This window comes from Phyllostomus hastatus, unplaced genomic scaffold, assembly GCF_019186645.2.
Source record: "Phyllostomus hastatus isolate PE091 unplaced genomic scaffold, TTU_PhHast_1.1 phas_scaffold_93, whole genome shotgun sequence".
NCBI classification, from domain to species: Eukaryota; Metazoa; Chordata; class Mammalia; order Chiroptera; family Phyllostomidae; genus Phyllostomus; species Phyllostomus hastatus.
The window spans coordinates 11,772,747-11,794,879 of record NW_025334042.1 but is presented as its reverse complement, the minus strand read 5'-3'; the positions used below and the strand labels follow the sequence as shown (position 1 = coordinate 11,794,879).

Here is a 22,133-nt window from a genome sequence, read left to right as displayed (position 1 = left end):
TGAATCGTTAGTGAATCCAAGATTGATGTACCATGTGTGGCCAAGATGATATAGAGCTTTAGCCAGTGATTTTATTTATCTGTTTAGTGACATTTAGACTTAATTTTTTCCTACATCATAGCATGTCCCATTAGCACATGCAAGTTATTAAATAAATGGTCTTTTAACAGAATGGTTTTGTGGTAACATTTAATCTTGCTTGCACGTAAGTATAAGAAGAAAAAGTTTGTCTAACCATGACCTACAATATTACATTTAAAAACACCATACTACATACTGTTTTAAGTACTTACACGTTAACTCACTTAGAACCACAATTCTAGGGCACTAGAATGTGAATGTGCCACAATTCACATTTGACAGAATAGGAATCCAGGCTCAGAGAGGTGTTCATATAGTGATATACCTGAGATTTGAACCCAAGTACATAGTCTAGGACTTTAATTCAGGCCCTAAAATCACTGTATTACACTGCCTCTTATTTTCAAGATGCATTTTAAAATATAGTTTCACTTTGAAAAGAAAAGAATCACTATTTCTTTCTCTTTAAATGGAGTCTCTTTTAATTTAGTGGCACAATTCTACCATTCTGTCTCCAGCTCATCTTTTGTGAATCTTCACTTTATGTATGACAGAATGCAGAGAGAATCTTAATATCTTGCTTCTTGAAATTAAAATATGTTTAAAGATTAATAGGTGAGCCCCAGCTGGTATAGTTCAGTGGATTGAGCACAGGCCTGTGAGCCAAAGGGTCACCAGTTTGATTCCCAGTCAGGGCACATCCTTGGGTTGCAGGCCAGGTCCCTGGTGAGGGGCACGCAAGAGGCAACCACACATTGATGTTTCTCTCCCTCTCCTCCTCTTTCCCTTCCCCTCTCCCTAAAAATAAATAAATAAGATCTTTTATAAAAAAGATTTAATAGGTGATTAACTGAATATGTAGAATGAATGTCATTTTGATCCAAAAGTGCATTTAAACTAAAATAACTGGAATCATTTGTTATTGAGATTTTGGGTGTTAATTGTTTATCAGTAATCATAAGTTTTTATTAGGGACCCTGTGGCTCCTTCTCCTATACTTTTACAGAAATAACATATCAAACAGTTAGTAAGGACTTGTAAGATAGTGCTTTGGTACTTTGCCTATACTTTAAAAGTTTATAGTAAGCCACAAATACTTAAGCCTCTCCTTTTGGACTATGAGTCCAGAGGAACAGCCCAGCCAGAAAATGCAAATATGAATGATTGGTATTTTATGTTCCATGTTTACCAACTGATTTCTTCAGAAATAACTGAGTAAATTTTCAAAGTAAAAGACATTTGAATTAAGACAGTAGAAGGTATATGACTTTATTGACACCTCTTTAATATTTCTGGAAAACTGACATTCTGAGTAGCATTACTGCTAGTACAACAGTCAGTTTTTCCATCTTAGTCATTAGATATATCCATTTTATTATATGAGTTTACTGATTTTTCTTTTCATTTTGAGAATCACTTTATTAATAAACCATGATTTTTATAAAAGTGAATTGAAACTATTAGCTATATTGGCAGGGAGATAAGGGGATAGTTGAGAAGTGTGTTTGCAATATTTGATTTGATCCTCAAAATAAGGATCAAGTATGTGTTTATAGTCCTTTCTTTTAGATAAGGAATCTGAACTCAGAGAAATCAGGTGGTTTAACATGTGGTTTGCAAGTGATAATACCACCACTAGTGAACATTTATTGAATGTGTACTCTGTGCTAGCCACTATACTAAATGCTTTATACTGTGTAGCCTTTAAAGTAAGTGCCCTTATTTACCTTTGTAGCTGTTTGATAATTTCAGAGCTGGTTTAGGTTTAAGTACACAGTTTATAGTGATTTAAAACACTGGGTATATTAACATTTTCTTAGTATTAAAAATGTTTAATGCTTGTCAGTACTCAAATGCAACTCAAACAGTATTTCATTAAGTCTTTAAACTAGTAACCTATTCCTTGTTAGTCCCCACATAGAAATTTTCAACAGTTGCTAGTTTTTTTTTCCTTCCTTGAGTAATATCAGTTCAGTTTGTGCCTTTTATTTTCATTTCCTCAATTACCACTGTAATTCATACTCTACCTTAAATTTATTCCTTTGAAGCCATTTCTCCTGATTCTTTCTCCATCTATTCTTGAAACAAGAATGTAGTTCCTTTCATTTTATTACCCAGGTTACATAGAAGTCACTACTAAAGAAACCTATAATAAGACTTATTAAGTGACCTCAGTTTTGGATACAGATTAAAATGATGAATCTGAGAGAATGTCGAAAACGTTTCCTCAAAAAGAAGTAAAGAGGTCATCTTGTAACATAAGCAGAAAACTTCTGTAGGATTAACCTGTATTTCATTATGCCTAGAATACTTCTGCTTCCATCAGTGGGATTCTGCATGTTTTCCTTATAGCTCTCCAAAAAGAAAAGGAGGGTAGTAACTATTTTTTCTTTTCCATGTGGGGAGCTAAGAATGCTAATGCCCACTTCTTTTTAGCCCTGAGAAGATTCAGATATTAGCAGGTAATTCCTTACTGTTAGGGAAAATTGTTTAGCAGAAGTAGCCATAGAAAGGCTTCCTTTGTGAAGGAAGTCAAAGACTTACAGGCAAGTCTAAGAGTGGCTTTGGGGCAAGTCTATTTCTAAGTTTTAGAGAGTCGGTTAAATCAAAACCTGAGAGCATTAGAGACAAAATTAATTACTTGAGTGAAAAGAGCATCAGGTTCCTTTAGTGGAAAACAAAAAGATTAGGAATGATAAGAGTGAAGTGATTGTGGTAAAAAAAAAAAAAAAGACCTGATCATTTGGATTGCTTTATATTATTTAACAGTATACTTGAACAGCTTGACAAAGTTAAACAGTTTAATCAAGATATTTATCTTTATAAGTAGAAAACATATTCATAAATTTGAATGGAATTCAAGCTGAGGAAACTTGATTCTTGGGGGAAGTATAGCTAAGTATTATATGGACCATATAGTTTTAGCTATGGCTACCACTCATTTACTATGTTAACAGCTTTTTATGTATATGAAATAAGTGAGTATTCTCATTTTGCAGTTCCAGAAACTAGGGTACAGATTTCACTACACACGGTAGAGCAGGAATTCTAACTTAGCCAGTCAACTCTAAAAGCCTGCATTTTCAACTGTGCTGCCTGCATATGAGTGATAGAGCCATACCCATATTACGGAAGCAGCTTTTTGACAAATACTTGGAAGTATTGAAATCAACAAGGGACAGCTTTGCCATTTACTCATATGAGGAACCTCTAGAATTTTCTGGGTCTCCTTGGGTTAGCATTCTAGTCTTAGTAATTTCATTTCTAACTAATATAGCTCTGGTTTATTATATACAGATGGTGGGTCCCATTTCCTGCAAATTATTTACTTATTCTTGCCTTATACATCATTCATATTATTTCAAATACATTTTACCAATTCCTGACTTCAAAACCTACTCAAAACTAATCTCTGTAAAATCATTTTTAATAATCCTACCCTTTAAAAAGATGTATAACAGCTTTATTATGATGTAATTCATCATACAACTTGTGTACCATTCACCAGGTTTGGATATACTCACAGTCATGCACGCATCACCACAATCAATTTTGGAATATTATCATCTCTGAAAGATACCCCTACTTATTAGCAGTCCTCCAACTTCTCCCCAACTCCCCCTGCTCTAGTCTAAGCAGCTACTAATCTACATTCTGTTCTATAGCTTTACCTATTCTGAGTATTTCATGTAAATGGAGTCGTGTGATTTTTGTGTCTGGCTTCATTCACTTAGCATAATGTTTTTTAGGTCTATCCATGTTGTAGTATCAATATTTCATTTATTTTTATTGCCAAACATTTCATTGTACAGAGAGACTACAATGAATTTTTCCCTTCATGAATTGATGGACCTTTGGGTTGTTTACATTTTTTGGCTGTGAACATTGTGTGCAAGTTTTTGTGTGGTCATAGTTTTAATTTCTCTTGGTATTATACTTAGGAGTGGAAATGCTGGGTCCCTATATTTAATGTTTTGAGGAGCTGACAGACTCTTCGAAAGAGACTGCAGCATATTACATTGCCACCAGCAGTGCATGAGGCTGCTGGCTTCTCCCCATCCTCGGAAGCATGTTATTGTCTTTTTGATTATAGCCATCTTAGTGGGTGTGTAGTAGTATCTCATTGCTGTTTTGGATTGCATTTCCCTAATGGCTGATGATGTTGCACGTCTGTTCATCTGTGCTTATTGGCCATTTGTATATCTTTGGCAAAATGTCTGTCTAGATCCTTTGCCCATTTTTAAATTTGGTTGTTTGTCTTTGTATTATTGAGTTTCAAAACTTCTTTACAGATTCTAAATCCAAGTTCATTATCCAATGGATGATTGCAAAATTTCTTCCCTATCTGTGGGTTTTCTTTTCACTTTTACAATCTTACTTGGCCTCCTTCTAGAGTTCCTTATTCGTGTTTTAGTTTAGATGTAAAAAGAAAAGAGGTCATAAAAATGAGTTCTTGCTAACTGATGAATTTAATGTGCAGAGCAGAAAATAGGTTGGAAATGCTTGAAATCTAAAACTTAAGATATACAGGGATGATTGACCAAGCCATTTGCTTATTTAAAATAATTCATAGATTTCTTTGGTTAAATTTTATTAAAACAATGAAAATCTTAGTTTTAGTTTGTGGTAATTAAAGAAAATTCAGTGAAATATTTGGTAAAATGCTAGATATTATCGATGTCTCCTTTATTAAAAATGGCTTAATGCTATTACAACTCAAATTTAATTTACACAGTATTTTATTAAATGAGAAGATTAGTCACAGAGGGAATTAACAAAATAACATACAGAATTGTTTATGTCATTAATTTTGCACAAAAAAGTGATATATATTGTTCTGAGATTAAGTGTGGTACATTGGGTTAAGTTGATTTTGTGGATTTTTTTGTTGTAAAAGAATGACTATCTTATGCCTACTTTGCTGAGAGGAAGGTAGGATATTTTAAAAATAAACAATGTTATATTTTATGTCAGTATTAGGTAATTAAGCATTATGGACTTCTTATCTGAAAGTTGTCACTGTGAACATATACTAAATAATAGTAATAAAACAGTGGTTTCCTGAATTCTGCTATTGGGATTTACTCATTTCCATGTACTACTTTTAAACTGTATCAAGGACTATTTCTGAATCATTTTATTGGTCCCTATATATCTTAAATTTGCTTTTAATGTATCTAAAAACACTAAACAACTTTTGAAACTCTCTTGTCTACCCCTCCCCACAACCTCCCCCACAACCCTCCCCCCAAATCTGGCCTATTTAGTTTTTAATGTAGCTTTTTTTGCATTTGAAGACTGTCTAAAACTTAACTCAGATTTATTTGGAGTACTAAAATTGACCTAGCCTCTCTGGAGCCATTTAATCATTCTATACAGACTGCACTAAAATTGTCTTTCTTGATGCCTTTAGAGTATTTGGAACCTACAATTTAGACCTTTTAAACTACTCATAACATAACTGTATGTGAGTTTTTTATTTAATAATCATTTCCCATGTATTTGATCCTCTCAACAATCACATAAAATATTCTCAGGGATCTTTGTGAAATGCAAGTCAAATCATATCTCTTCCCTTCTAAAAACCCTTCAATCTTTTCTCATTACATTTAGGATTAAAAATCCTTATCATTACCTTAAAGGGCACTATGTATGTAGTCTAGCTCCAAACTACTTCTCCATCCTAGGATTTCTCCTCTCCTGGTCATAAACACCAACCTCATTTATTAAATTCCTCCAAATACCAAATTCCCAAAGTTGTTCTGGCCCAAGCACATAGTGTTCTGTCAGTATAGACATCTTTTTCCCCCTTACTCTTCCTGAAATAACTTCTATTCATATGCTAAAATGTTACTTTCTCAAAGAGACTTTCCTTCCTTCTAAACAGGGGCTCTTTTTTATGCTTTCATAGTTCTTGTACTTTTCTTCACAGCATTTACAATGATATTTTACTATATATCTTAATTACGTACTGTTTCTCCACTAGATTCTAAATTCCATGAACATAGGGACCTGGGCTATTTTGATAACCACCTATTCATATGGAATAGCATACTAGACCTCCAGTAAATATTTTTAGAATGGATGAATTTCCATTTCTAAGACACTCAGTCTGAAGATTTTAGTGCTGAGTAACTTCTTTAAGACCTCACAGCAAGTAATGTCAGGAAGAATTTTGGTCTAGTACTTTTCTACAGTAAATTTAGAGTTCATATCTATTGAAGTCTGATTTCAGCAGTTAAGATACTTACAAGCAAAAATAATCATGACCACAAATTGAGAATAGGTGTGAAAAAATTGATCTGCAATTTGGTGTTTACCACAAGTCAAGAAAACTCTTATAGTGTTTTTCATGTAGTCTTGAGGTGAAAACATGACTGTCATATCAGGCTTTACTGCTAAGTTCCTGATAGGCCCTCTTTGAAAATACTTATTTTGTTCATAAGTAAAATGGATAAAAATTTCTAGACTACTCCTTTTAATTAAGTATGTCCATTCTTATTTATAACTTGGTAATAACATTGTATTTTTCCTGCTATTTTACTTTATAAAAAGGACCCTTAGCATTTCATAAAGAGGGGATGTGATGTATGATTTTACCAAGCATCTGTTATACCTCTAGTCTTTGCTAAATATATGGGATTTAAAATCAAGTTGAATACGGTAGAAGGAGCATGAATTTTAGAATCTGAAAACTAGAGTACATACTGAAAACTGGCCCTGCATACTCACTCAGTAGTGTCATGTGACCTTGGTAAAAGTTATTCTAATGATAAACTAATTAATGTGAAAGCACTCTATAGAGAAAAACTTTATATAAATATAAACCATGTATTGTTATATGGTATTAGAGTTTTAATTTACATAGAAGACTGATATTTCTTTTTAAAATATCTGTGGCTTTTCTGGTGGTGGCTGTTCTCCTTCTGGAAGGCAGGTAGGCAGTAGCTATGGCACCCAGCCAAAACAGCATGATCCTGAAACCCCACTTCCACAAGGACTGGCCATGGTGCATTGCCATGTGGTTTAACCAGCCTGTGCGGAAGGTCTGCAGACACAAGGCCAGCAAGCCAAGACCCATCGCCCTGTGCACCCTGGGGCAGGACCCATCTGGCCCATAGTAAGATGCTGAGGTACCACACCAAAGTGCTAGCAGCAGGAGCTGCAACCTCTGTTAAGGGTGACTCGCATCCACAAAACGGTGACCCAGACCATTGGGATCTCTTTGGATCCGAGGAGGCTGAACAAGACCCAAGTCCCTGCAGGCCAATGCACAGCAGCTGACGGAGTATTGCTCTACTCATCCTCTTCCCCACACAGTTCGTGGCCCCAACAAGGAAGATAGTTCTGCCGAAGACCTCAAGTTGGCCACCTAGCTGACAGGACCAGTCATGACCCTATGGAATGTCTACAAGGAGAAAGCCAGGGTCATCAGGGAAGAGAAGAACTTGAAGCTGATTAGCCAGTTTCTGCATGACCTGTACCAATGCCTGACTCTTTGGAATCCAGGCAAAAAGAGCTAAGGAAGTTGCAGAACAGGATGTTGAAAGGAAAAACTGCTGTTGGCAACTTGTGATGAAAAAATTTAAATGTAGCAGCAGAATGGAGGACCCATTGAAAGAAGGCAAACTTAAACAGAGAGACAAGTTGGGCAGCTGTTACAGTAATTTATGCCATTAAAAATAATGGGGAAGGGCATGTAAAAAACTAAGGTGATTTTCTGAGAATGAAGAGGAAAGGGACAGATTTGGTTACTAGGTGTTATGGGGTGAGAGAGGAATATACAATATTTCTGGTTTCTGGCTTGTGATGTTCAATTACTTATGACACCACTTATTAAAGGAATACTAGAGAAGTACATTTGAAAGTAGGAAGATCACTGATGATTCAGGGTTGAAATGTCTGAAAAATCCAAGTTGACATGGATTAATAGAAATTGGAACTTGGAGACTGGCCTGGGGACACAGATTTTGGAATTACCGATATGAATTGCAGTATTGTAGAGTATAGGCATTAAGAGAAGAGGAAATTAGAGAACAACTACTAACATTTAAACAGGAAGAGAATGTTTTTTAAAAAGTATTCCCCTCAAGAAAAATGAAATTACTATTTTCCTTTATTTTTATTTTTTATACTGATGTTGCAGATGTCCCTATGCCCCCCACCATTCCCCCCCTCGTCTCAGCCCTAGCTTCCCCTTCCCTCTGGCCATCACCACACTATTGCCTGTGTCCATGAGTTATACGGATATGTTCTTCGGCTAATCCCTTCACCTTCTTTTATTCAGCCCTCCTCTCTGCCCTCCCTCTGACAGCTTTCCATCTGTTCCAGGTCTCATGCCTCTGTTTCTATTGTGTTCATCAGTTTATTTTGTTTGTTAGATTCTACATATCAGTGAGATCATTTTGTATTTGTCTGTCTCTGACTGGCTTATTTCACTTAGCATAATAATCTCCAGGTCAGTCCATGCTATCACAAAAGGTAAGATTTCTTTTTTATAGCTGTGTAGTATTCCACTGTGTAAATGTACCACAGCTTCTTTTATCCACTCACCTGCTGATGGGCACTTGGACTGTTTCTAGATCTTAGATATTGTAAATAACTCTGCAAGGAACACAAGAGTGTATATATTCTTTCAAATTGGTGTTTTCAGGTTCTTAGGATATATTCCCAGCAGTGGGATCACTGGGTCAAAAGGCAGTTCAATTTTTAATTTTTGAGGAAATTCCATACTGTGTTCCACAGTGGCTACAACAGTGTGATTCCCATCAATAGTGCCCTGTTTTCCACATCCTCACCAACACTAGTTTGTTGATTTATTTCTGGTAGCTATTCTTGGGGGTGTGAGGTGATCTCTCATTGTGGTTTTAATTTGTATCTCTCTGCTGTTTAGTGACATTGAGCATTTTTTCAATATCTTTTGGCAATCTCTGTGTTCTCTTTGGAGAAGTGTCTATTCAGGCCCTTTGCCCATGTTTAAATTGGGTTGTTTGTCTTCCTAGTGCTGAGTTGTAGAAGTTCTTTATATATTTTGGACATTAACCCATTATGAGATGTATCATTGGTGAGTGTGTTCTCCCATAGAGTGAGTTCCCTTTTCATTTTGTGGATGGTTTCTTTTGCTATGCAGAAGCCTTTCATTTTTATGTATTGCCATTGTGGAGTTTTTTTTCCATTGCTCTAGGAGATTTATCAGAAAAAATATTGCTCCAAGGTATGTCTGAGACTTTACTTCCTATGTTTTCTTCCAGGATTTTTATGGTTTCATGACTTACATTTAAATCTTTCATCTATTTTTTAGTTTATTCTTGTGTATTGTGCAAGTTAATTATCTAGTTTCATTTTTCTGCATGTATTTGTCCAGTTTTCTCAACATCATTTATTGAAGAGACTGTCTTTACCCCATTGTATCTTCTTGTCTCCTTTGTCAAATATTAATTACCCATATAGGGATGAATTGATTTCTGGGCTCTGTGTTCTATTCCTACTATGTCTATCCTTGTTCTCATACTGTTTTGATCAGGGTGGCCTTATAGTATAGTTTGATAGTATTGTGATACCTCCAACTTTGTTCTTCTTTGTCAAGATTGCTGAGGTTATTGAGGGTCTTTTGGTTCCATGTAAATTTTTGGAATATTTGTTTTAGCTCTGTGAAATATACCGTTAGTATTTTAATAGGAATTGAATTGAATCCTGTAGATTGCTTTGGATAGTATGAACATTCAAATGATGTTACCTCTAGCAATCCAGGAACATGGTGTATGCTTCCACTTCTTTGTATCTTCCTGAGTTATTTGTATCTTCCTCAGTTTCTTTCTTCAGTGTCCTATAGTTTTCTGAGTACAGGTTTTTTTACCTCCTTGGTTAAATTTATACCTAGGTACCTTATTTTTTGCCATTGCAATAGTAAGTGGGGTTGTTTTCTTGCTTCCTCTTCATTTATTCTAGTAGCTTTTTCATGTAGTCTTTAGGGTTTTCTATGTACAATATAATGTCATCTGTAAATAATGGTAGTGTAACTTCCTCCTTTCCAATTTGGATGCCTTTTACTTCTCCCTGTCTGATTGCTGTGGCTAAGACTTCCAGTGCTATGTTGAATAAGAGTGGTGAAAACAGACATCCCTGTCTTGTTCAGGAATCACTTTTTAAAAAGGATTGACAAGGTACATAAAATTATGGATCCTTTGGATTTGTTAGGGTGGCAGTTGGTGACTTTGTGAGTACCTTTTTAAAAAAAGATTTTATTTATTTCTTAGAGAGAAAGGAGGGGAGGGAGACTGAGAGGGAAACCTGGACGTGAGAGAGAAACATTGATTGGTTGCCTCTCCTATGTGCACAGACCAAACCCGCAACCCAGGCATGTGCCCTGACTAGCAGTCAAACCTGCAACCTTTTGCTTTGCAGAATGATGCCCAACCAATTGAGCCACACAGTCAGGGCTGTGAGAGCCTTTTTGAGGGCCCATTGAGGTAGAAAGACCTATCATACCAGGTTGAAGAGTGAGGGTTGAGAAAAGATAAACTTGGCTGCAAGGACAAGTCAGAAAAATGGGAGGAAATAGAGGGGGAAATAAGTATGTGAGATAGAAGGTGGTTTGGAAGGAAGTATAAAGTAGATGGTTGTTTTTATATGCTGGTGGAATAGAGAGAAAGAGAGAAGGAAGGAGGGAAGAGAGGAAGGGAGGGTGCAAGGGACGTCCAATAGATACTGGGATAAACAATAGGTAGGGGCTGTTAATTGTGGCCAATTTCAAGAAGGTAGAAGGAAATTAGATTCAGAGCATTGGAACAAAAATTATTAGTCTTGGATTTAAGGAGAGTTATATCCTCCACTGATATACAAGGGAATCAGGTAAGATTGGTAATATTAAGGTGTGGAACAAGAAAAAAAGTCGAGGCTTCTGACTTCCTTGAAAAGTAGGCATATGGTTGTCTATTCTGTCTAGTGGTTTAGAGATTTAGACTGACAAAAGTTTCAAATTATTATTGAAAGTAGAGAAGACTCTACTGGACATATACCAAAGGGTCATCTTTGAAGGGCTTTAGAGGTTGAAGACTATAGATCTTTAATGTCCATGAGATTTCCCTTAGTAATTTTTGAACCCAGATAATATTAACATAAGAAAACTTTTTATATTGAATACTATTATATGGGAATCATGAGTAATAATCATGTGTGAGGCACCCTCATAAAATCTTGCAAACCACCAAAACAAAGGGAAGTGGTACTGATTAAGCCACACCGAGAGGCCTGTCGTAAAGTGATCTTGATCATATTTTAGTACATTTACTTTGTAGCTTTTCTAATACTGGGAACATAGTCAGATGGCTCAGTGTTATTCAGAAATATTTCACCTTTAGTCTCATCCATAAAGTATAGATTTCTTTTGTGCAAAAAAAATTACCCATTTGTGTAAAGCAATTAATTACTACTCTGTACTTTGAGCCATCTAAATGTTTGCACATTAGTATTTAGGTGAATTTTAGATGGTGGCAAGTCTGTAGTTTATCTAGTATTTGGTAGTCAAGGTTGATCAGCCTAAAATCAGTATGTCAGTTTTGGGATTTTTTTTTGAATGATTGTTTTGCTTATATTCCCAAATATCAAGAGTAATAATCTACTTCCTGTACTTTATATGCTTTGCTTTTCTTGTGATATGTCGTCCAGTTATTTTTACTATTCTAGCTTACTTACTGGTTGCTCTAGTTCCCAAAAGGAAATGATTCCCTGAAAATGAATATATTAGTATATATCAGAATCATAATTTGATAGATTGAGAAAGAGTCAAATAAGTCATGCTTTTCCAAAGGAAATTCTTCAAGGCTTATGTAAATTTTTACTAAAACTTAATGCAAATTCTTCTGTTTGAAAGAGAGAATTTATTATAAAAAATAAATATGAGATAATGTAAAATTATGAAATTTTTCAAAATAAAGTCAAACTAAAACTATGCATTTTATATATTTTGCTCTACATACTTTTATCCCAGTTTAAAAAAACCTAAGCTGTATTTATAGTTATTTTACTTATCTTTATGCTTTAGATTTCTCTTCGTTTTTTCACTGTCACTTAACTCTATCAGTTTTATTGGCCTCAACATTATTCGTAGTTTATACCTTTGTGTGCATGTATGTGAAGATATATATACCATTATTCTGTGTAAAATAGAAAATATTAATCATATTTAATGTCATATTCACAAAGACAGAAAAGTACAAAAGAAAGTATGACAAAATACCTATGTACACCTTAGTTTAAGAAAACAACATAATGTTATATTTCACAAAGACAGAAGAGTACATTGAAAAGTGTAACAAAGTATCTCTGTACACCTTAGTTTAAAAAGAAACAATAAAGATACAGTTGAATCTTTTTATATTTCCCTAATCCCATCCCCTTCCAGCCCCTTGACAGAGGAAGCCACTACCCTGAAACTGATTTTTATTATTTATTTTATACTTCTAACATACATGAATTTGTAAATAATATATATTATTTATGACATGAGAGTTTATTACATATATTTGAGAAAATACATGTAATTGTATTTTTCATTTCAGTTTTGTGTAGTATTTCTGGGTATGAATAATGAGTATTAGGTTTTTCTCAATTTTTTATTCTTACAAATTATTCTGCAGTATATATTCTTATAGTTGTACTCATGTAAATAAGTGCAAGAGTTTCTGTAGGATAAAACTTAGCAGTGACAATACATGACTATATGGTATGCATATCTTCACTTTTAACAGATATTGCCAAATTATTCTCTCAGGTGAGGGTTCTAATTGACATTCCCATTGACAGTATATGCATTTCTGTTACTACACATTTTTTTCACTCTTACTGTTGTTAATGCATGTGCATGCATGTGCTGTTCACTAATTTCATGAGAATGATACAGTATTATGTTAACTTGTATTTTTCCTATTGATAATGAGATTGAACATCTCATATGTATAGAGGCCATTCTGTTTCCCTGCTCTGTGAAAAAATTGACCTTTTTTCTTCCTTTTCTTTTTAATTAAGGTGTTCATGTATTCTAATCCTTTGTTGGTTACATGTGATAGAAGTATCTTCCTGTGTCTTATCTCTATTTGGTGTTATATTTGCTGAAAAGAATCTTTTCATTTTAACCCTGGCAAGTTTATCAAACTATCTTTAAGGCATTTTGCTTTTTGTCTTGACTCTTCATCTACTCTGAAGTAACAAGGACTTTCTCCTATACCTTTTTTAAAAATTATACTTTTGCTTTCATATTTGTTTTTATTCCTACTATAATTTATTTTTACATAGTTAGTTTTTCTATAACACAACATGTGTTCCTAAAAACCACTATGCTATATATATACAAAATCATGCAATAAAAGCCACAAGGGCATATGGGGAAAATGGGGTTGGTGCACAACACTCAACATTTTTTTTCAATGACATATTAAAAAATATATACTTAAAAATGTTAGCACAGTTTTACATATGTTAAATGGTTAAGAAATGCATAAGTACCACAAAAATATATTTTATTTTGAAAAAGGTAAAGCTTGTTTGTGGAAGTAGGATTCAGAAGGTTTGCAGCTTGTAAGTTGTGAAGTGGTGGAGGTAAGTTTATCTGAAATCTGTCAAGAAGTTGTAACTGCAGTTGTGGAATGTGTGGCTCATAATGCAAGTGAGTTTAGGTAGGTGATTGAAATGTGTGTGTTTTATGCATTCATGTGTGGCTCAGTGCACCTAGTAGTTTTGTATATTCACCTAAGATTTGTTTCAGAGTTAAGATTAAGGGATGGCAAGAAAAGCACCTAGGGTGTACAATTTAAGGAGACACTCCTTGTTAGGACCCCTAGGCATCTATCTTACTTGCCTCATCTTAATCCTAGCCCTCCTTGTGGATGAAATGGTGGTTAAGCATACACTGAAATTTGTGTTGATACTCCCTAATACATTAATCACTTTTAACACATTCAAGTTTTTGAAACAAGCATTAGAGTAGAGCTGACTACATGTGCAAGGTAGAGCTCTAATTTTTTCCCATGTACATAGATAGATCTTTCCCCGCTAGTTTGTAATGATGCTTTTGTTGTACATCTTAGTTCCACATATATGAGCCTGGTTCTTGTTTCTTTGTGCTGTTTTCAGTGGTATTTTTGCTTCTCCCTATGCCAGTATCACATTTTCTTAATCACAGGCCTGGCACTAACTTTGTAACCTTGGGCAAATTAATTTCTATGTGCCTGTGAAATTTTTAAAATGCTTATCACATTGGATAGAGTAAATGAGCCAATATGGTGAGTACTTAGAAGTATGTGCCTGGCCCAAGAGTAAAGTCTTGATATCTAGTAAACTGAGATTGCCATTTTGCTTTTTTTTTTTTTTGGTTTGTTTGTTTTGTTTTCTGCAAATTGAGAGGAAACAGGAAGAGGCTTGTGGAAGGATTCCCCAAGGAAGTGACATTTAGGCTATCTAGAAGATAGCCTAAGATAGGAGTTAACTAGGTGTTGAGAGCAATAAAAGAATATTCCAGGCAGAAGGAGCCATGAGGCAGGACATTGTCCAGAAATTGAAAGAAGGCTCTTATAGCTAGGTCTCTCCACAAAGATAAATGGTACCAGCTGAGACTAGAAAGGTAGGGAGGAGCAGATCATGTAAGACTTATAGGCAATGTTAAGAGTTCAGCTTTCATCTTAGTCATAATTATGACTATTTGTGAAGAATAAAAGTCATGAAATATCAGTCTTCACAAACAGTTACAACTTTTCAAAAAAAAGAAACTCAAGCTAAAATTGAGCTTATCTGGACCATTGGAACATAACAAAAGATTAAAAGTGCTGGTGATAATGTATAAATTCAGGTCTCTGTTCAATCATTTGTCATCTTGGTGAGCTATTGATTCTGTTCTAGGCTTTTATTAGTTTTAATTGAAGAATTGGACCCTGGCCAGTTGGCTCAGTCTTTTGGAGCATTTTCCCATACACCAAAAGGTTGTGGGTTCAATCCCTAGTCAGGACATGTCTGGGAGGTAACTGATGAATGTTTCTCTCTCTTCTCTCCCTCCTCCTCCTTCCTCTCTTCCCCTTTTTCTCCTCCTCTCTCTCCTTCTTTCCTTGCTTCCCTCCCCCTCTTCATCTTACTATCCCTCCCCAGCCCCCCTTCCTCTCTCTCTAGAATCAATAAACATATCCTTGGGTGAGGATTAAAGAAAATAAAGAATTGGGATTGTGGCAGATTCATAGATTAGGAGTAGTGTTTTTATAGGACATCATATCTATGTATTAATGTCTTGAAATAAAATTTTATATTTGTCTACTTATTGTTGTCTTTCATGAGTAAATATAAGAAAACTAAACATTATTTCTGTAATAGATGTGCCTATTTTTTTCTACTTCCCTCATATTTCCATGCTACAAAATTTCACAAGTAAGATATAGGTGGCCTGTAGTATAAGTATGATGCCCCTTTGCAATCAAAGGTAGTGTTGAAAGCAGCTGAATACTCATCAAACAGAAGAGTTTGATAATAGTATCATGTTACAGCATCAGATGAATACTGCCCAGTGCATATATCCACTATAACTGTGAAGAATTATTAAATACTTTGGGAGATAAAGTCTCATCATTTAGAAATACCTTTTAAATAAATAAAAATAGAATTTTGATAGTATACCTCTAATAGTTTTTAAAGTAAGTTTTATAAATGGCATTTTAAATTATAATATTGTTAATCTATAAATTCAACACAATTCCAATCAAAATCTTAAACTGTTTTTTGTGTGTGCATGTTTGTGTGGAACTTGATACATGGTTTCTAAAATTCATGTGTAAGAACAAATGGACAAAGATAGTTAAGACAATTTGCAACACAAACAAGCAGGGGGAACTTGCCCTAAAAAATATCAGGGTTAAAGTATTTAAGACTATGAAATTGAAACACTGATAGAAAAGAAGATGAATGAAATAGGGGAAAGGCTACCTAGTATGGTAGTTATTTGCAAAGAAAGCAAATGAAATGTCTGAATAGTTTAAATTGCAATGGAGAAAGGAAAACATTTTTGGTGGGTGAAATACTACTAAATAAAATTTTCTTTATTATCAATTTAACATGTAAGCTCATTGCTAGTCCAAACTATTTTATTTTAGAAACAGGGTTTTCTTGTGACTTAGTCTCTCAATTTTTTTTCCTCATAAATCCCAGATTTTATGCTTTGAGGACTTTCAGTTGCATAACCATAATAGTGGGTTTGGAGTACTCAGGTATAGAAATTCTGCCGTGTCCACTTTTAGGGAATTAAACAGTTTATAAATATTCTATAAGAACTCGGGGTTTTTGTTAGCTTGATGTATTTGCCTCAGAGACTTTCAGACATAATTATAGCATTATTCCTATAGTGCTTGTATGTAGTGAGCACGAAAACATCAGAATGGTGATCTAAAACCTTGGTTACCTGTGTTATTGTACATATGGGCTCTACACATCTTATTAACCTTTACTTTTGATTTTTGTGGTTAAACCTGGTTCAATATAGGGAATATTTCTGGAAAAGAATTAAAATAATTAGGAACTAGTAACAAAGTAGTATTTCATAGTAGGTATAGTGTATTTGGAATAAAAGAAATTTATAAAAAAATTTTTAAGATCTTATATACCTTTATTTTTAGTAAGAGGGGAAAGGAGGGAGAAGGAGGAAAAGAAACATCGATGTGCCAGAGAAACATCAATCAGTTGCCTCTTGCATACCCTTAAGTGGGGCCCTGGTCTGCAACCCGGGTATATGCCCTGACCCGGAATCAAGCCAGCAACCTTTTGGTCCACAGGCCACTGCTCAGTCCACTGAGCCACATCAGCCAGGGCTAAAGTTCTTTACATTTATGATTTTTTAGTGTTCTCTTTGCTAAAGAACCATTGTTTTACTTTTTCTGGCACTGGTCATCTGATGAAAAACTAAACCTAGGTATTTGAAAATAATATGAATATTGTTTCATTAATGCTTAAAATGCTTGATGAAAACACTTTTTAAATCAAAAATGCTTGTCCTAGTAGATTTACTACTGTATAAGAAATAGTTGGATGCAGTAGTATTGCTATTAACATTTTTTGATAAGGAAGCTCATTGTTTTTAAAGTTATTTAAAAAAAATTTTGATGGTAATTATTATAATCACTCTTGCAAACCTTTAATAATTGCTTTTCTTACTCCAAAAAAGATAAAGTAAAATATAAATTAATATACTGTATTTGTAACTTTTTTGCAAAAGAACCATTTTTCTTATTTCCTTATATTTTATCACATTGCATTTTAAAATTTGTTTTGATTTTTATGATTACCTTTGGAATTTTTGTTCAGTTGGCAGATATTTTAGTGAAGAGCTGTTACTTGCATATTTAGAAGTGGTAATAAGTAATTTTTTAAAATGTGTATGTTACTACCTGTCTTCTAGCATCAGATATTTGTAGAAATAATACTTTATACAAGTGAAAATATTTTCCTTTCAAATATTGTGACATTGAAATTATTCTCTTTGAAGTAGTCACATACTTTAATATAAAATGAAATATCAGAAATAGTTACTGTGCTGTTCTATAGTTTCTCATTTCCTTTACGATTTTTGTTTTTTCAGGTACCTGGTTGATAGTCGCTGGTTCAAACAGTGGAAGAAATATGTTGGCTTTGACAGTTGGGACAAATACCAGATGGGAGATCAAAATGTATATCCTGGACCCATTGATAACTCTGGACTTCTCAAAGGTATTATTTCATTCTTTCAGTGAAGTTGTAATGTGTTCATTTCAATATGTTATAGTCAATATATGTAATATAGAAAATGTTAATGTAGATAAATCAATAAATTAGAAATTTCTTTGTATTATAGATTTGACCCAGTGAACTCAGATTATTCTGTCAAAGTTAGTCAGTATTGTAACAAATTTTTTTCATTTATGATGTAATAAAGGTTTATTATTTAAACCTTCAAGTGGAGAATATAAATTAGAAAGCACTGTCTTATTATTTAGGGGGAATATTGTGTTGTACCTTGTTTTTTCTGATGGATACAAAGTTTTTTATTTATATTAGGGAACACTGGTATGTATTCTTGGATCTTTGCATTAATAAAGTCTAATGGAAACAGATGACTTCACCTGAGAAGTTTTCAAAAAGCATATGCAAAGATACTCGATATCATTAGTTATTAAAGAAATAAAGATTAAAAGCACAATGAAGTACCACTATACATGTATTAAAATGATTAAAATTTAAAAGACTGACCCATACCAAGGGTTAAGGATGTGGAGCAAGTAGAACGTTCATACATTGTTTCTGGAAATGAAATACGCTGGCAGTTTCCCAAAATGCTGAACATATTACCATAGGAGCCAGCCATTCCACTCCTAGGCATTCACCCAAGAAAAATGAAAGCGTGTATCCATATGAAAACTTGTACACAAGTGGTCATAGCAATGTTATTTGTCATAGAGAAAATTGGAAACAACCCCAAATGCCCATCAACAGCCAAATGGATGAACAAATTATAGTATATTTATATAATGAAATCCTACTCACCAATTAAAAGGAATGAACTATTGATACATAAAAACATGAGTGTACCTCAAGATAATGATTAGGCATAAATGAAGCCACACAAAGTACATACTATTTTTATCTAAGAATATGGAAACTGCAGTTTGCCTATAGTAACAAAGCAGACAAAGTTTTCTTATAAAATTCTAAAACATGCAAAATAATCTATAGTTGCAAAACACAGATAAGTGGTTTTCTGGCAATAGGGTGGTAGACCTGGATGAACAGAAAGGAGAGATTACAAAAGACCACAAAGATGTCTCTGCAGGTGATGGATATGTCATAATTTGGGTAGTAGTGATGGTTTCACACTGGTATCAATATGTCAAAACTTATCAAACTATGTTAAATACGTGCAGTTTATTTGTACATCTGTAAACACAAAAGTAACAAATAGCAGCCATTCTGTGTTTAGTTTAGGGGTGTTTTCCCCCTTAAAATAATTTATTTTGTCCACTCGATACAAATAACTATCTAGATTCTGGTGTACAATAAAATCACTTACTCAAAATCTTATTGTGGAAAAGAGCATAGAAGTCTTAATTTTAAACTTCATTTTATTTTTTGAGGCATTTTGTTATAGTGAAAAAAAATGGATGTTAGAGTAAAACAATTTGTGTTTGAATTTAGTCTATAATTGTCTGTCTGTGTAACCTTAGGCAAGTTAATCAATACGTGAATCTGTTTACTAATAAAAATGGAGATATTTACTTCATAGTAGTTTTAAAAATCAATTGAGATAACAGGGTTTATTTTCTATAACAACATCTTTTTCTGTACCTGCAATTTTCGTATGTATGATCTTGGGCAAGTTGTTTGATTTCCCTGAATATATTTTTCTAGTCTAAAATGGAGATACCCATTTTATAGGATCACTTTGATGATTGACTGAGATAACATGGTTATCTGTTGTATCATGTCTCATAGTACATTATCCATACAGGGGTTTAGAATATTTAAGTTTCTTCCACCTTCAGAACATCCTAAAAATATCAGTTTTCATCAAGAATTTAAAAATAATAACTAAGGTTTTTTAAAAACTGAGCTTAAATATTTTTAAATATATTGTATTGATTATGCTACTACAGTTGTCCCATTTCCCCCCTTTTATTCCCCTTTGTCCTGCATACCCCCTCCCACCCACATTCCTCCTCTTTAGTTCATATCAATGGATCATACATATAAGGTCATTGGCCTCTACATTTCCTATACTGTTCTTAACCTCCCCCTTTCTAGTTTCTACCTACCATTTATGCTACTTATTCTCTGTACCTTTTCCCCCTCTCTCCCCCTCCTACTCCCCTGCGCATAACCCTCCATGTGATCTCCATTTCTGTGATTCTGTTCCTATTCTAGTTGTTTGCTTAGTTTGCTTTTGTTTTTGTTTTAGGTGTGGTTGTTAATAACTGATTTTGTTGTCATTTTACTGTTCGTATTTTTTATTTTCTTTTTCTAGGATAAATCCCTTTAACATTTCATATAATAAGGGATTGGTGGTGATGAACTCCTTTAACTTGACCTTATCTGAAAAGTACTTTATCTGCCCTTCCATTCTAAATGAAAGCTTTGCTGGATAGATTAATCTTGGCTGTAGGTCCTTGTCTTTCATGACTTGGAATACTTCTTTCCAGACCCTTCTTGCCTGCAAGCTCTCTTTTGAGAAATCAGCTGACAGTCTGATGGGAACTGCCTTGTAGGTAACTGCCTCCTTTTCTCTTGCTGATTCTAGGATTCTCTCCTTCATTTTAATCTTGGGTAATGTAATTATGATGTGCCTTGGTGTGTTCCTCCTTGGGTCCAACTTCTTTAGGACTCGCTGAGCTTCCTGGACTTCCTGGAAGTCTATTTCCTTTGCCAGATTGGGGAAGTTCTCCTTTATTATTTGTTCAAATAAATTTTCCACCTGTTTCTCTTCATCTTCTCCTTCTGATACTCCTATGATTTGGATGTTGGGACATTTAAAGATGTCTTGGAGGTTCCTAAGCCCCTCCTCATTTTTTTGAATTCTTGTTTCTTCATTCTTTTCTGGTTGAATGTTTCTTTCTTCCTCCTGGTGTTCACTGTTGATTTGAGTCCTGGTTTCCTTCCCATCACTGTTGGTTCCCTGTTTATTTTTCTTCATTTCACTTATTGTACCCTTCATTTTTTCATCTAATTTGCAACCAAATTCAACCAATTTTGTCAGCATCCTGATTATCAGTATTTTGAACTGTGCATCTGATAGGTTGGCTATCTCTATAGCTTAGTTGTATTTGTTCTGAAGCTTTGATCTGTTCTTTCGTTTGGGCCTTTTTTTTTTTTTTCCGGTCTCAGTGCACCTGTTAGGTATAAGGGACAGAGCTTTAGGTGTTCACCAGGACAAGGCAACCCACATGGCTGAGTTGACACTGTATATGCGGGAACGTTCTGAGAGGGAACAGTGGTGCTTGCTCTGCTCTCTGCTGGATTTCGGTCACTTCATCTGCTACCCACAATCAAATTGGGCCCTTCTGGTGCTGATTCCTAGGTTGGTGGGTTTGTGTACATCCTGAGACCCTGTGGGTCTCTCCAACAAACTCTCTTGTGAGGCTGGGAGTTTCTCCTGCTGCCTCAGCTCCCACCGATGTTTTCAGTCAGAGGTTTGAGACTTTATTTCCCCACGCTAGAACCCCGGGTTATATGGTCTGTCTCATTCCCCAGTCGTTCCTACCAGTTTATCTGCACTTGAATGTGGGACCACCACACCACAATCCGCTGCTTCACCGGGTCTGCCAGCTGCTGCCTTCCTGTGGGTCCTCTCTGCCTGGCTGCCCTTCTCCGCTTCTCCTACTGGTCTGGATGAATGTTTCTTCTTTAACTCCTTGGTTGTTGGACTTCCATACAGTTCGATTTGCTGTCAGTTCTGGTTGTTTTTTGTTTTTAAATTATTGTTGTCCTTCCTTTGGTTGTACGAGGAGGCACAGTGTGTCTACCTATGCCTCCATCTTGGCCTGAAGTCCTTGAGCTTAAAATTCAATGCTTCATTTGCATCCATTGTTGAAGTGCATATGATAAAATTCAGAGATTTCCCATTTCTGCTCTAGATGAAACCTATTTTCTCAAAGTATAGTGTGATTCTGTGATCACAGATTAATCATAGATAGAATAACTTTCTCTTAACCCTTTCAGCATTTTTCTTGCTTCTTGCTTAATTTATATTTTTATATCTAATAAGAATAGTGTGGTCTTATTATTGAAATGCTACCAGAAACAATTTGTTTTACCATGTTGGATAATTTAAGACTGTCTCAGAATGAGAAAACCTCCTTTATGTTTTCTGTAACTTAATAAGTTATTTCTCTGTGTGTACTTTTGAAATTGAAGTAAATGACTAGATTATAATAAATGAATCTGAGATTAGGACTTTGATGTAGACATAGTATAATTCAAGTCTCTGTCCTGCCCTGTATTAAATTTTTAATTTAAACAGCATTTTGAAAGTGGATCATAGAATTAGAACCACATCTGAA

General features: G+C 34.6%; 1 protein-coding gene and 1 pseudogene across 2 annotated transcripts in view; both read left to right on the top strand.

Moving 5' to 3' along the window:
• The window catches only part of USP15 (ubiquitin specific peptidase 15), a 110,571-nt gene that overhangs the window by 4,698 nt on the left and 83,740 nt on the right, over nucleotides 1-22,133 (top strand). For both annotated transcript variants that reach the window (XM_045829432.1, XM_045829431.1), the window contains exon 2: nucleotides 17,687-17,814. In XM_045829432.1, the coding sequence (XP_045685388.1) occupies nucleotides 17,687-17,814 (128 nt within the window). The remainder of the gene's footprint in view (nucleotides 1-17,686; nucleotides 17,815-22,133) is intronic.
• LOC123812511 lies at nucleotides 7,032-7,761 on the top strand (annotated as a pseudogene).